This window comes from Pygocentrus nattereri, chromosome 10, assembly GCF_015220715.1.
Source record: "Pygocentrus nattereri isolate fPygNat1 chromosome 10, fPygNat1.pri, whole genome shotgun sequence".
In the NCBI taxonomy this organism is placed as follows: domain Eukaryota; kingdom Metazoa; phylum Chordata; class Actinopteri; order Characiformes; family Serrasalmidae; genus Pygocentrus; species Pygocentrus nattereri.
In genome coordinates this window covers 40,350,484-40,365,218 of record NC_051220.1, presented here as the reverse complement: position 1 = coordinate 40,365,218, position 14,735 = coordinate 40,350,484, and the positions used below count along the sequence as shown (strand labels likewise).

The 14,735-nt window shown below is 41.9% G+C and overlaps 1 protein-coding gene across 2 annotated transcripts in view; it reads right to left on the bottom strand.

Moving 5' to 3' along the window:
• Positions 1-14,497, bottom strand: part of zgc:85722 (uncharacterized protein LOC407982 homolog) — a 74,551-nt gene extending 60,054 nt beyond the window's left edge. For both annotated transcript variants that reach the window (XM_037541962.1, XM_017724055.2), the window contains exons 1-6: positions 14,040-14,497; positions 8,990-9,352; positions 5,684-6,175; positions 2,049-2,184; positions 1,627-1,808; positions 13-198 (exon numbers count right to left, since the gene is read on the bottom strand). In XM_037541962.1, the coding sequence (XP_037397859.1) occupies positions 13-198; positions 1,627-1,808; positions 2,049-2,184; positions 5,684-6,175; positions 8,990-9,352; positions 14,040-14,231 (1,551 nt within the window). In that variant the 5' untranslated portion in view covers positions 14,232-14,497. The remainder of the gene's footprint in view (positions 1-12; positions 199-1,626; positions 1,809-2,048; positions 2,185-5,683; positions 6,176-8,989; positions 9,353-14,039) is intronic.
• Positions 14,498-14,735: the final 238 nt, after the last annotated feature.

Below are 14,735 nucleotides of genomic sequence, written 5' to 3'. Positions count from 1 at the left end.
ATGAGCACTTGCGTTCAGTAGCTGGTTCTTCTCTCTCTCGCCGGTGGTCCGTGCGCCCTCCAGCTGCACTCTGTGCTTCTCCATCAGCTCCTCCAGAGCCTGGGCCTGGCCTTCTTTCACACGAGCAGCCTCCTCCTCGTATGTGGCCCGGGCCTGAGCCAGCTCCAGCTCACAGCTCTGCTTCTCCTCACGCAGGGACTGCCAACAGAGCACAGCTGGGCTCACACTGCAGGCAAGACTTTCGCTGGCAGATGTGACAAACTGTGACAACCATGACACCCATGAAAACTGATCTTTATGAGGATCGGCCAAGGAAGGTGCTCACCCAAAATGATCTCACAAGAAAATATTTAATGGACTATTTAAAATATATCCAGTTTCTCTGGAATATATTAACTACATACAACTACACACTTATAAAAAAGTTAAAATACACATTTTGTTGATTTTCTAAGTGAAAATATGATTTTTAGGAAAATTAACTGCACAACTTCTGTTTATTTGTCAAGTTTAACATATTGAACAAATAAATCAGGCCACATTTTTCACTTAGAAAATCAACAAAAAATGTTGACCAGGCTTACAATATATCATTGCTGGCATATCAAACCCCACCTACACTGTTTTGAAAGGCCATCTGCCCTTTACATTGTGCAGACACTTCAGAATGATCGGAGCATCTGAAATGTAGGGCTCTGTGATTTCTCAGATGCATGAAACTGGTTGAGTAATGCAATCATGAGATCCTGCTGGTGTGGGTTTGTGCTGCTTTTCTCTGCTTCCAATAGGTGCATAAAACCACTCGAGCACTAATAGCACCCCCATGTGGAGAATCTTTAGCCTGCGACGTGAGAAGGAGCGTCAGTCGTAAAGGAATTCTATAGAGCCCTGCTGGTGACGTCCCTTATAAATAAAAATAATGCATTGCCACAACTCAGTAAGATGTGGAAACGAGATAATTAAGTTGCGGTTATGACTTAGTAAGGCATAGGAATGAGATCATGCCTTATTAAGTCGTGACCTTGCCCTAGGATCTTATGTTTCAGGATCAAATATACTGAAATTTGTCTTTGAGCAACTTCATACACGTGAAATCCAGATTCAATTTGGAATGTGCAAATATGAAACCAATAATAATAATAATAATAAATCAAATTCAGACCAGACCATAAGACCACATGAAAAGTATTAAAGGCCTTAACACGCTGTGGCCACGCATTGTTTTTATTTATACAGGGTATCACCAGCAAGGCATCGCAGAATTCCTTACACCGCTCCCTGAACCCTTCTTACTCTTACATTATGTCATTTCATTAAAATATTTAAGTAGATATTTGAGTTATTATAGTATTTTTATTCTTACTTTCTTACAGATAAATGACTAAACATCTAAAAAGTATCCTAATTAAAGAAATAATCGTTTAATAAGTTCGATAAAGTTAAAAAATAACATCTTTCATGATTAACAGATTGCATGGGCCACTAGAAATGGTCAAAAATGATTTTTCATTACATTAAAGTTTGATTTTTTTTGTTGCTTTTTAAAATAAAGTTGCCGTTTTGGAGATTAAAAAAGACAACATATAAATTTGCCTGTAAAGTGAAAACAGAAACAAAGCCACACACTTTCTCCAGGTTGTGGATCTGCTGGCGCTGTTGCTCCTCCAGGGCCTGACTCTGGCTCTGCAGCCGCTCCTTCTCCTCCTCCAGCTGGACGATCTTCTCCTTTAGCCGACTCTGCTCCAGGTGCAGGTCTCTGATAGTGGCCTCGTGGCTCATCTGAGTGGCCTGCAGGGACCCAATGTGACCTGGGAGACAGACAACAAAGGACCATCAAGACCAGAACAAAAAGGCTCTGCTGGAAATTTCAGTGACGTTAAGTCCCTGATTTCCTAATCAGCCATAACAGGCAGTTGATCATAATCAAGCAGCAATTAAAAGGTAGAAATGAAGGAGAAGTAATTGGGCCATCCATCTTCTCTCTTACGAGAGGGAGCGGTTCAGTGTGCGTGTGGGGATGTAATTGCGTCCCGAGGCGATTCATTTACTGGCTTTGTGGAGGATTTCGGTGGCCTGCTGCTGTACTCGATCCCTGCTCCCCTCCAACTCGTACTCGGTATCTTTCAGCTGCATCACCCAAATCTCTCCGTCCTGTATGGCCTCCTCCAGCTGCTTGTGTAACTCCTGTTGGGAAAAAGCCATTTTAATATCATCTCTCTGCTTCTGCGGGCTAGAGATTACACTCTGCTAGCAGGGTCTTAAGATGCGTTTAACCTTTACTAAAGACTGTGATACAAACATGTTTAAGGTTTTAACCTTTTTATTGGACCTTTTTTGGAAATCTGTGTCCTCCCTACAGCAAATGTGGCTGATCTGCCAAGACTTGTCTGGTGTCTGAGTTCGCTTAATTAGTCTTGCAATAGACAGTTGACCTCAGCAGTGAGTTTATCACCATATACATTAGAATAAAGTCGTATTCATAATTCAAATAAACAGAAAAACAATAAACAGTGACGAGAATTTCTCGGGTCCATATTTTTCCTGGACACCTTCACAGCCGCCACAGAGACTCGTTAATATCATCAATGACATCATGAGCTCAATTTACTGAGCACTGATTGGTCAAACCAGGAGCTGCTTTTTAACTACATATAATACTGGACTTCCTCGAGGAGAGGCTTGGAGATGGTTAAGCACACCAACGTCCAGAAAATCATATATATATATAATCATTGTTAATTAAAATACATTTTGTTTATTCAAATATTAACACTTTTCTCAGCAAATGAACACAAACTACACAAATAAATAGAATTTTGAAATGTGTCTTGGGTGCCTGAGACTTTCTCACAGTGCTGCACATCATTAGCATAAACCTAACCCTAATCTGATTATGTGGCTGTATGACGGTTATCCTGGGTGGGAAATACTCCCTGGTACCCGGGGAGTCCCGTGTTGGCTGCTAACTCACTCGGCATAGCGGTGCTGATGCTTCAATCGCAGCAAAAGGTTTTTGGTAATGCAGTTCACCACACACTGACTGAGATCTTCCACATCTCCTCTGCTGTCTTTGGTTTGAGAAATGGTCACTCTTTACACCAAACTCTTTCACCAAATTTTAGATTTACAAATGTGCTGTGGCATATTGTAGAGTTATCCTGGGAATAGAGTGCGTTTACACACTCAATAATTCGATCGCTGCAGAAAATCAGAGTGCGTTAGTAACCCGATCAACACGTTTACATGCATTTGAGTAATCAGATAAAGGCAAAGCTCCTGGTCAATATGAGCCAATAGGCAGATTTCTGCTTAGCAACCAGCCAATAAACTCACAGAAGAAGACGTGATGTAAACGTAACGTAAGTCTCAAACTTCATGCCGCAGATTTTTTTCAAAACATCACACCAGTTTACCAGAAAATACAAACTTACATCACCTAGAAGATGAAGAATTGACTGAGAAACCCAAAAGAATTCAGAGTAAGAGCTGAGAAATCTGATTACTGAGCTAAAGAAAAGAGCCAGCCTCTTTATCAGATTTGCAGACCTTATTCCAATCTAAAAATTATTATGATGCTTTTATTACGTGACAGGTTTTTCACAAACACTATCACTCCACTGAGATGCTGTTGCTAAGCAACGACTTTGACAGCTGTAGGAGACGCTCGAGCCATTTGAACGTTTTTACTTCTTACTTTGCCACAAACAGAAAACGGACACTGTTAAGACCACATCTGACCGACAGCTGTGCAGCGAGTGGGCGGAGCTCGTTACTCTGACGTAGCAACGAGCTGCTCGTTAAGGAGCTGTAATTAGGAGGAAGGAACTGAACATTAAAACATATTAAACGCCGCGTTCACGGCCAGTTTATTCATTTCTGACTGTATTTATTTAACTGCTGTATTAAAGCAGTAGAGCACTCGAGGAGGGAGTTATCACCAATAACATCACGGCTGTGATGATCTACGGCCACCAAATCACAGCCGGGATGTTATTTCACGATAACGCACTCCCTCTCGGGTTCTACTGCTTAATTATACAGGACGTCTCCGGCAGGGCTCCGTAGAATTCCTTGCATCGCACCCTGAACGCTTCTTCCTCGTACTTCATCTTATTTCATTAAGGTACTAAAAGTAGATGGTCCTAATTTTGGATGGTGCTTATGTAAGCAGTGTTCTCACCAATCACAAGGCTGACATGGTTTGTCCCGCCCCTCACTGTGTTCTCCAACGGTCTGTTTATGTCGGAGTCAGAAAAGCTTAGAAAGACGAAGCTGTGCAAGTGAAAACTAATCTAGCGAACACAGCATGACGGCGTTCCCTGCAGTAAAGTGAGGAAGTACCATTTTAAGGCGTCTCCATACAAAAGATAATGGTGTTATTGAACAGATACAGCGGAGTCCACAACACCACCTGAGCCCGTTTCACTCATTTCTTCCCACATCACTTGCACTGGTGTGTTTTGTTCTGCTTCAGTGGTGCGACAAGAGGGAGCTCATCAGAACATTAGGCCACGTCCAGACAGTTCTGAGGCGGGTCTGACCAGCGATTTTGAGTATTTTATTTGACTTTTTTCTTGTTTATTTCATTCAAACTTTGCTAATGTTTAATATAAGACTTAGTTTAAAGGATTCATAATATGAAAAAAAAATAATATTACTCCCTTTTTTAAACAAATGAGTAAACAGTAATATGTAAACAATGTTAAAGTCCCAAAATATTCCATTCACTACCCACTCAACTCGGTCCATATATAGAAACTAAGCTGCGAAAAACAGCCCATTTTGAATTCATTGCTTCTGTGATGTCATGAGAACCAACTCATTTACATATACCTGCATATTCAGCCTTAGCCCCACCCATCTGGACAAAAATTCTAAAGAGCATTTCCGTTCAAGTTGTTTTTTGAGAGGGGCACAATCAGCACCGAACTCGTTAATTTTATATGGGTCTTAAAGGCACAGTAACAAAAACTGCCTGCTTAGTTCTAAGGGACAGGTTGAGGTTGGAAAATGGTCATTTAAAAAAATAAATAATGACACAACTGTTAGAAATAGACATAAAGGGGAAAAAATAAAATGTAGGCTATGGGCCCTTTTTGTGGTGTCGGGGTCTGTGGGACCCGTTTTCAGTGTTGCGATTGGTGTGATTTATTATTATTTCAACCTCAGATTCTTGGTCTTTGCTCATTTTCTGTGAAGAACATATAAAATAGCCCATTTTCAGGGTCTTCACTCTGTTCACCCACCACACACATTTATATTACACATGTGGTGCTGGGCTGAACCCACGGGGAGCAAAAGTGTTGAGGTGCTGTGTCCTTCACTCTGCTCTCCTCCTACATGGCCTGCTGTTAGAGTGTGTGTGTGTGTGTGTGTGTGTGTGTGTGTGTGTGTGTGTGTGTGTGGCCAACATGGACAGGCTGCTGACTGGCTACAGCTGCTAAAGGAGAACCCTACACTGGTCACTTGTGACATATTAAACATTTGGTGTATTTACATAAATTGTTATGTCTGTATTGATTTAAATAAACAATAGTGCGGTGGGTCCACCAGACCACTGAGTAACACACACATCAACACCACACAAGGGTTAAAGACCAAACAAGACACAAATGCCCTTGTCCCACACTTTTTGGGATTTTTCCCACTGAGGTCCACTTGTAACATTTAAAGGGAACATCACCTTGATTGTGACTTCAGCGTTGTTGAGCGATGCCTGCAGCCTGTTGGTTTTGTCTCTGCTCTCTCTCGCCTCCTCCTGCGCTCTCTGCAGCTCGGACCGGAGCTTGCAGAGCGTTCTCTGCAGGGCAGCCTCCTGGACCTGGAACTCCTTCCTCAGCTCCACCTCCGTCCTCTTCCAGGCCAGCAGGTTCTCGGTGGTGAGCTGCTGAGCGCGCCTCATGGCCTCTAGCTCGCGCTCGTAGAATGCCTGGGCCTTGCCCAGCTTGGCCTCGTACTCCTCCACCAGTCGCACCTTGTCCTGCGTGAGCTCCTCCACGCGCTCCATCAGCGCCTCCAGCTCGGCTCGGTGCAGCTCTGCCAGCTTCTCCTGGTCCAGGCAGCTGGAGGCGCTCTGGCTCTGCTGCGTCTCCAGCAGCTCCTGCAGCTCCTGCCGGTGGACAGACTTCAGCTCCTCCAGTGTACGCAGCTTCTCCTGCTCAAACTGAGCCTGCACCTGTTTCCAGAGCAAACCAGCAGACGCTGTAAATCTCTCTTTGACCTGCTATTTTTATTCTTACTGCTATTCCCGTTTATTTTCTCCTTATACAGTCATAAAAATCCAAAGAGTAGTAAAGACCACAGCAGTAAAACGGCTCCACACAGATCCAAATTCCTGTGGCTGTCCGGCCAAATATCCCATGATACTGTGCTGCATGAAAGTTGTTTAAAACTACACAATACAGCCAAAAGTATGAAAATTATTTGTGAAATGGGCACTCCCTCGAAATGCTGAGCTCAGGTGTTTCAGCCACACCCACTACTGGCAGGTGTATAAAGTCAAGCACACAGTCTCCATAGACCAAAGCTGGCAGTACACACTTAAAACAGATGGTTCTTCAAGGGTTTTTTGGTAAGGAAAATGTGTCTATACAGAACCATGAACATTCAAATAAAGCCTCTGCATGATTAGAGGGTTCTTTGCATCTTGAAAGCGTTCTTTAGATTGATGGTGCACGTGCTGTGTTTGGTTCTACATAGAACCTTTTTGAAAAGGGTTGTTCTACTGTTACGGGCTTGACATCATCAACAACAACAGAAGAACCCTTTACAAAAAGGTTCTGTATAGAACCATCTACAGCGCATTCTGCCACAATCTGAAGAACGCTTTCAAGATGCAAAGAACACTTTAATAATGCGGAAGGTTCTTTGAGTCTTCATGGTTCTACGTAGAACCTTTTCGAAACCTTGACGTCGTAACAACAGAAGAGCCCTTTTCAGTGGTATATAGAACCATTTTCAAAAAGGTTACACACAGAACCATCCGCAGCCCATTCTCACTACTCTCTGTTGCATTACTCACTACAGAGTCCAGAACCTCCTCTGGAAGCTTCACTGAATGGGCTTCAGCTGCATACGGGCCTAACATCACTATGTGCAGTGCCAAGCCTTGGCTGAAGTGGCGTAAATGGAAACATGTTCTCTGGTAAATGGGATATTGAACGAGCTCATATAGGCATGACGGTCAGTTGTCCACATACTTTTGGCCACATAATGTATTTGGGCAGTAAGTGGTTTTTGACCTGTATCTTACAATAAATACAAATAAACATAAATACAATAAAGCATAACAAGGTTTTTTTGTTATTAATTAGGTTCTTAATATGTAGGTCAGAAGAACGCAGGTTTGGGTCCTGACTTCAGGGTTTGTTCAAGTCCACCACCAGCACCTAATTTTAACGTGATGGGAACTGAGAGCTTTGGAAATGGTGAAGATACTGCGCTCACACACTCACAATGCTCTATTTATTCTCATGTTAGAATTTCAGAAATAAACTTTTTTTTTAGATGAATTAATAAGCTTAATATAGCATTTTCTCAGATCTCAGATCTAAGAGGTTTGCGCACAACTGCCTTCATCAGCCAGTTGCACAACCATAACCTTCAGATTTGACCTAATATACAGCACTGTGTGAAAGTCTTAGGCACCCAAGACACATCGTTCAAAATCTGTTTATTTGTGTAGTTTGTGTTCATTTGCTGAGAAAAATGTTAATATCTGAATAAACAACATTTATAGCATATTAATTAATAACGATTATATATTTATATAGACCAAGACATCAATAGTGATTTTCTGGTTGTTGGTGTGTTTGTGTGTTTGTTTAACCATTTCCAAGCCGCTCCTCGAGGAAGCCCAGTATTGGGATGAGCTCATGATGTAATTGATGATATTAACGAGTCTCTGTGGCGGCTGTGAAGGTGTCAAGGAAAAATACGGACCAAAGAAATTCTTGTTCCTTTTTATTGTTTTTGTTTATTTGAAATATGAATACGACTTTATTCTGATGTATATGGTGATAAACTCACTGCTGAGATCAACTGTTTAAAAATTTGCTTAGATGCCTAAAACCTTCACACAGTGCTGTATATTAAAGGTAAACACTGAAGACATATTTGTGGGCACCTCAAAAGCTTTGATATTGCCTGGACTGCAATTTTGCACTGTTACACTGCCAATAACTTCTGCCACAGGAGATCATCAGATATCCCATTTCGGTCAATCAATTTAGACCAAGACAGCAATAGCCTGCATTTGTTTACTCACTACAACAGATGTGATGCCAGGTAAACCTGGTTAAAGTTCCAAAATCCCCAGTCAAAACATTCATTACAGTCCACCTCGGAAAGCTAATCTCCAAATTATATCAGCACAGAGCTCATTTACATATCACTCTTGGGTAAAGTGGGGTTCATGTATTTTTGGCACATAAAAACACACAAAATGACCGTTAAAAAAAATTCAAGGACAATATAAGATATAGCTTTGTGCAAAGATTTGGGCGGCCCAGTCAAATGAAATGTTTTGTTAATTCTCTTGTATTTTTTATTTGTTTTTGATAATAATAATAATAATAATAATAGTGCAAAGTTCTGATGCATTTTCTGAGTTTAACATGTTAAAAAACATACAAACATATAAAATGAACCACAACTTGCACAGGCTACATTTTAAGTTTTACCCCCCAGCATGTTACCCCCCCACCCCCCACCCCCCCACCCCCCCACAGCATGTTAAATTCAGCAAACAAGCAGCTACTGTGCATTAAAATGTGCAGAAGTGTAGAGGACGTGTTTATTTAGTTTCTCTTAGAAAATCAACAAAACGAGGCGTTTGGCCAGGGGTGCACAAACTTTCACACATGCCTTCACAGGACGTGGAACGAAGAAGTTTCATGCCATCTGTGCTTGCTACTCTACTCGTCTGGGAGCTGGTTTCTAGCGAGTGACGACTTTCTGGGCCAATAAAACCCAGTCTGGTTCTGCGTACCTGGCTGAAGGAGCGCAGCTTCTCCTCGAAGTCATGCCTCATCTCCTCCACCTCTCGGGACATGGACACCACGCGCTGGGTGTGTTGCGCTTCCGCACACAGCTGCGTGTCCTCCATGCGCTGGCGGTACATCTCGAACTCGGCCAGCGCCTGCCGCTTCATGTGCTCGTGGAGCTCCACGGATTCCTCCAGGGACTGCAGCCTCCGCTTCAGCTCCGCCTCATCTCCCATCTTACTCTTATACTGCAGGATCTTCTCCCGCGTCTCCGTCAGGATGTGCTGGACCTCGTCCTCGTGCGCCTCCTTCAGAGACTGGATGGCCTCCTCGTGCTCGTCGTTCTTGGTGTTGAGGGCATAAATGACCTGTATGAATTCAGTGGAGATGGAAGAGCCGTCAGTTTTACACGACGGCACTGAAAATAATAAACAAAGCTTAACCCTTAGAAGTCAAGGGCAGTTATTGCTCTATTGCATAATTAAATACATTGTACATTCAACTTCCTGTCTGGATGAGCAGATTTGCATCTGACTATTTTCTGTCTCGGTGTAAAAAAATGAAAAAACATAGCAACATGGGATGCAATACAAGACTATATGTACGAGAATAACTTTCCCTCAAATCAAGCTCATAACAAAATATCTACTGTTCTACAGCACTGTGTGAAGGTTTTAGGCATCTATGCAAATTTTTAAACAGTTGACCTCAGCAGTGAGTTTATCACAATATACATCAGAATAAAGTCGTATTCATAATTCAAATAAACAGAAAAACTATAAACAGTAACAAGAATTTCTCGGGTCCATATTTTTCCTGGACACCTTCACAGCCGCCACAGAGACTCGTTAATATCATCAATGACATCATGAGCTCAATTTACTGAGCACTGATTGGTCAAACCAGGAGCTGCTTTTTAACTACATATAATACTGGACTTCCTCGAGGAGAGGCTTGGAGATGGGTAAACAAACACACAAACACACCGACATCCAGAAAATCACTAGTTATTATATATATGGTTTTTTATATATATAATCATTGTTAATAAATATTCTATACATTTTGTTTTTTCAAATATTAACACTTTTCTCAGCAAATGAACACAAACTACACAAATAAATAGATTTTGAAAATGTGTCTTGAGTGCCTAAGACTTTCTCACAGTGCTGTATATCAATGTGGTATGAATGGAATCTGCACTTTCCCCACAAACTATCTGCTTGTTTCAATAAAATATATCAGGAATAATTCAAATAAAATTACTTTTGTGATCACAGGCAGAAGCACTGGCTGCTATGGGTTATTCTAATTATGCCACATATAATTCATTCAAATGCAGTAGAGTCAACCTATGTGGACGCAACGTTCCCTCAACATGTAATATAACTGCAATATGAACATCCGACGATCAGGCATAACATTACGACCAGATGGACTACAGTCTGTAACTGTGGAACTACAGAGTGCAGCTATACAGTAAGTGGAGCTGATAAAGTGGACAAGTGGTCAGAGTGTTGTGCCTGGTCGGTGTACGTTCAGTTTGACAGACAAACAGTCTTTCAGTTTCGAGTGTAGAGAGTATGAGAGCTCTGCTATTAACAATAATAATGACGACTTTTTCTATAGTTAACGCTTAAAATCCCAGGCTTATTACATACCAAGACTTACGATTCAGGACCTACAGGGACTTCAAACTGGTTGAGCTTTTCAAAGATTATAGAAGTGTGTAATAATACCACCAGCAGACCCTGGCCTGTTAAGGGGTCAATTAACTCAATAAACTCCAAAGGTCTGTATGTGGGTCAACACTTGAAATCCTCAGTCTCATAACTACAGAACTCAGGCAGTGGTTTCATATTAGATACTGAGTAACTGGCAGTGATTAGTGGGTCATTTTAAGCAGAAACAGAGAAAAATGTGGGGCTTAAATGTAACATATATTTTAAATAGTTAAACAGGTTCAAGTCCAATTCCCATTGGAATGTCTTCTGTACATTTTGGCAGCAATTAGACAGACACTTCTCCAGATTCACCCTCAAGACTGTTTGTGTACCAGAAAAATAACGACAGGTGTTTTTGTTTAGTGAGTTGTGAGTATAAGTTACAGAATTGATCCTATGTCATTTTAATGCCCCCCCCTTTCACTGCATGTAAACAGCTCGCAGTGAGAGCCAGCCAGGCTGAAGTGCAGCCTCCACACGGGGGGGTTAGTTTAACACACTGCAACTCAGCCTACCAAAGTAAACAATCAGAGAATCACCCCCAAATTCGCTCAACACACTTATATTTGTGGGAGATTTTATCTATGGATTTGTTTAAAACTTGCCATAAATTTCTTTTAAACAAAACATATTTCTGTTTATCAGGCTAATATTTGCTGCTCTTTTTTCTCTTCTCACTAATCGCGCAGATATGTTTAAGCATTTAGGTCAGAAAGCTTGACTGCACTCTCAGAAATAAACTGGGGCAGAACCCCTCTTGCACATCTCAGTACCTTTAGTACTGTAGGTACTGAGTACTAAAGACTGCACACACCCCGTCTCGTGATTTTACTGCTCTGGTTTAAAACATTCGGTTTTGAAAAGGTACAAATATGAACTTTTCACCTGGAAAAACTGACTTAAGGTTCACAACCAGACCTTAGAACCACTGTAGAACCTTTGAGGGAACATTTACACTGTTTCTACCTTGATGAATGAAAAATGGCCCTGAACAGAACCTTCATTTCTCACAGTGTGGGTCATAGATCACGGTACGGAGCCCCGCTGGTGACATCCTGTATAAATAAAAACAATGCCAATTACCAAGTTATTACCAAGTCGTGGCCACATATTAGGATCTCGTTCCCACTCGTTAATAAGGCGTGGCCAGTTTACCAGACTTTTTAGCAACTGTTACAACTCTGTTTTCTCCTGTCCTGTTTATAAACAGTAACGCCGGAAAAAAAGTAGAGGTCATAAAGGTGGATGACTTGAAATATCTTGGGTCAACCATCCAGAGCAATGGACAGTGCAAAAAAGAGGTGAAGAAGAGGGTGCAGGCAGGATGGAGTGGGTGGAGACGGGTGTCAGGGCTGATGTGTGACAGAAGAATAGCAGCAAGAGTGAAAGGGAAGGTCTACAAGACAGCAGTGCGTCCTGCTATGATGTTTGGTTTGGAGACTGTGGCTCTGTCTAAAAGACAGGAGGCTGAGCTGGAGGTGGTGGAGATGAAGATGCTGAGATTTTCGTTGGGAGTGACGAGGATGGACAAGATTAGAAATGGGCAGATCAGAGGGACAGTGAAGGTGGAGCGGTTTGGAGATAAAGCCAGAGAGGCCAGGTTGAGATGGTTTGGACATGTGTTGAGGAGGAATAGTGGATATATTGATCAACGAATGTTGGAGATGGAGCTGCGGGGTAGAAGGAGAAGAGGTAGACCTCAGAGAAGGTTTATGGATGTAGTGAAGGTGGACATGGAGATGGTTGGTGTGAAAGTAGAGGAGGCAGTGGATAGGGCAAGATGGAGGCAGATGATCCGCTGTGGGAGCAGCCGAAAGAAGAACGCTGGAAAAAAAGATTATGTTTTTTATTTGTAGAAATATGCAGGTTGCTTGTGTTAAATTCACATGCCGTTGAAATGGTTTCATTAACTATATCCTGCACTGAAAATGAGCACATATTAAAAAAAAATCACAATTATTGCCAAAATTGCATGAACTGAACAACTGAGCGACTGTTTTAATGTGATTCAAAGTCTGTATATCAGTCCAGTAAATCCAGTGCAGTACTTTTTCTGTGTTATCTCTGAGAAACATTTCTGGGTCTGGGTTTTCCCAAAAACTGGGCCTATTCATTTCAGCAGGTACCTCAGTTCTTCCCTACTGTCTTCAGGGCTGCTTCGACTCGCTGCTGTGTCAATTATTCTCCTTTTCATCTTTAATTCATCCCACACTCTGTCTCATCTCGTGCAATTAGCATACTGTAAGCCATTCTATTTCACTCACTGTGTCTTCAATTTATGCCAATTCATATTTATCACAACATTCCCTCTCCAGTCCAAATAAAAACCCCCACTGGTGGATTTTTTCAGCGTTGTGCAAATGAGCTCATTATCAACACTGGGACGGATCAGTTTAGGTCTGAGTTATGTAAGCAGATTATGCAGAGAACGCATGAAGTATGTGACGAATCTCGGACCGTAAACAGCAAGTTTAGACGCGACGTGTTCTGCTGCCCGGAGGCAGGAAAAAGATTAATGTAACATACAGGAGGCAATAACTTACGATCAGAAGGGGTGAAAAACATGATCACATGCGAGATGTGGATGGTTTTACTGGACGGATCGCCAGTGGGTGAATTATTCTGCTGTAATTATGCGGTCAGGATACAAACTGAAAATACAGGGCATCCCTCGCACGGATGGGACAGGGGGATTGAGATTAAGGCCATTATCGTTATCGTGATAAATTACGACACAGCATGTTACAATACACTTGTCTGAGTATATATTCTGGATATCGTCAGTACTTAAAAACTATTCCAGGCTACATATTTGATTACAAAGAATGCATAATTAGTCTGGTTTAACTGGAATTAGCGGATTTGTTGAGTACTAATCATATGTTTTAAATATGTATATGTATATATACATACATGACATGTGTGTAAATATATGAATATATATATATATATATATATAATATACATTTGTTGATATATTTACACACATACACCATATATATATATATATGTGTGTGTGTAATTTTATATATATATATATATATATATATATATATATATATTAGACATGATATTGCAAGATATACACACACACACATATATATATATATATATATATATATATATTATATATATTAGGGAATTTGTGAATTTTAGACGGGCTACTGCAAAATATTCACACACATACATGTATGTATATTATTTATATGATTTATTTATTTATATTATTTATTTACTTATTTATTCATTTATATATTTATATATGTAATACACAGATGTATATATATGTGTGTGTGTGTGTGTACATTAGAGCGGCTGTGTGAGCACCAACCTTTGTTAGCTGTGCTATTTTCTTGCTCATCTTCAGGTGCAGGTCCTGCGTGTACTCCATGGTCAGTCCGGATTCGTACAGCAGACGGCCGGCCGCTGACGGGGACGGGCTGGTGGCTCCGGGAGCGCTGGGAGCGGCAGGAGAAGCCGTGGACGGATTGCTAGGTCCCTGCCACCCTGCTCCCGTCGCCATCTTCAAGCAGCTCTGTGTTCACGACTCAAACACTAACAGTACCAAACAGCCCCTGTCCTAGCGCGCGCTACCTGCCCCGACACGCCACCGTACACAGCCATGGCGTGCGGTTTGTCGCGCGCCGCGCAGCCTATTCGCATGTAAATCGCCGCGCGCACCCTACAAACCGCGCACGTGCAGCTCCTAATCGACTGGCAGGTCCACCGCAAAGGCGAGGAGTGCGCGCGCGGAGGCTGCGGAGGGATAACACTGAGCTAACATGCCTGAGAGAGAGAGAGAGAGAGAGAGAGAGAGGATGAGAGAGAGAGAGAGAGAGAGAGAGAGAGAGAGAGAGGATGAGAGAGAGAGAGGATGAGAGAGAGAGAGAGAGAGAGAGAGGATGAGAGAGAGAGGATGAGAGAGAGAGAGAGAGAGAGAGAGAGAGAGGATGAGAGAGAGAGAGAGAGAAAAAGAGTGAGAGAGAGAGGATGAGAGAGAGAGAGAGAGAGAGAGAGAGAGAGTGCG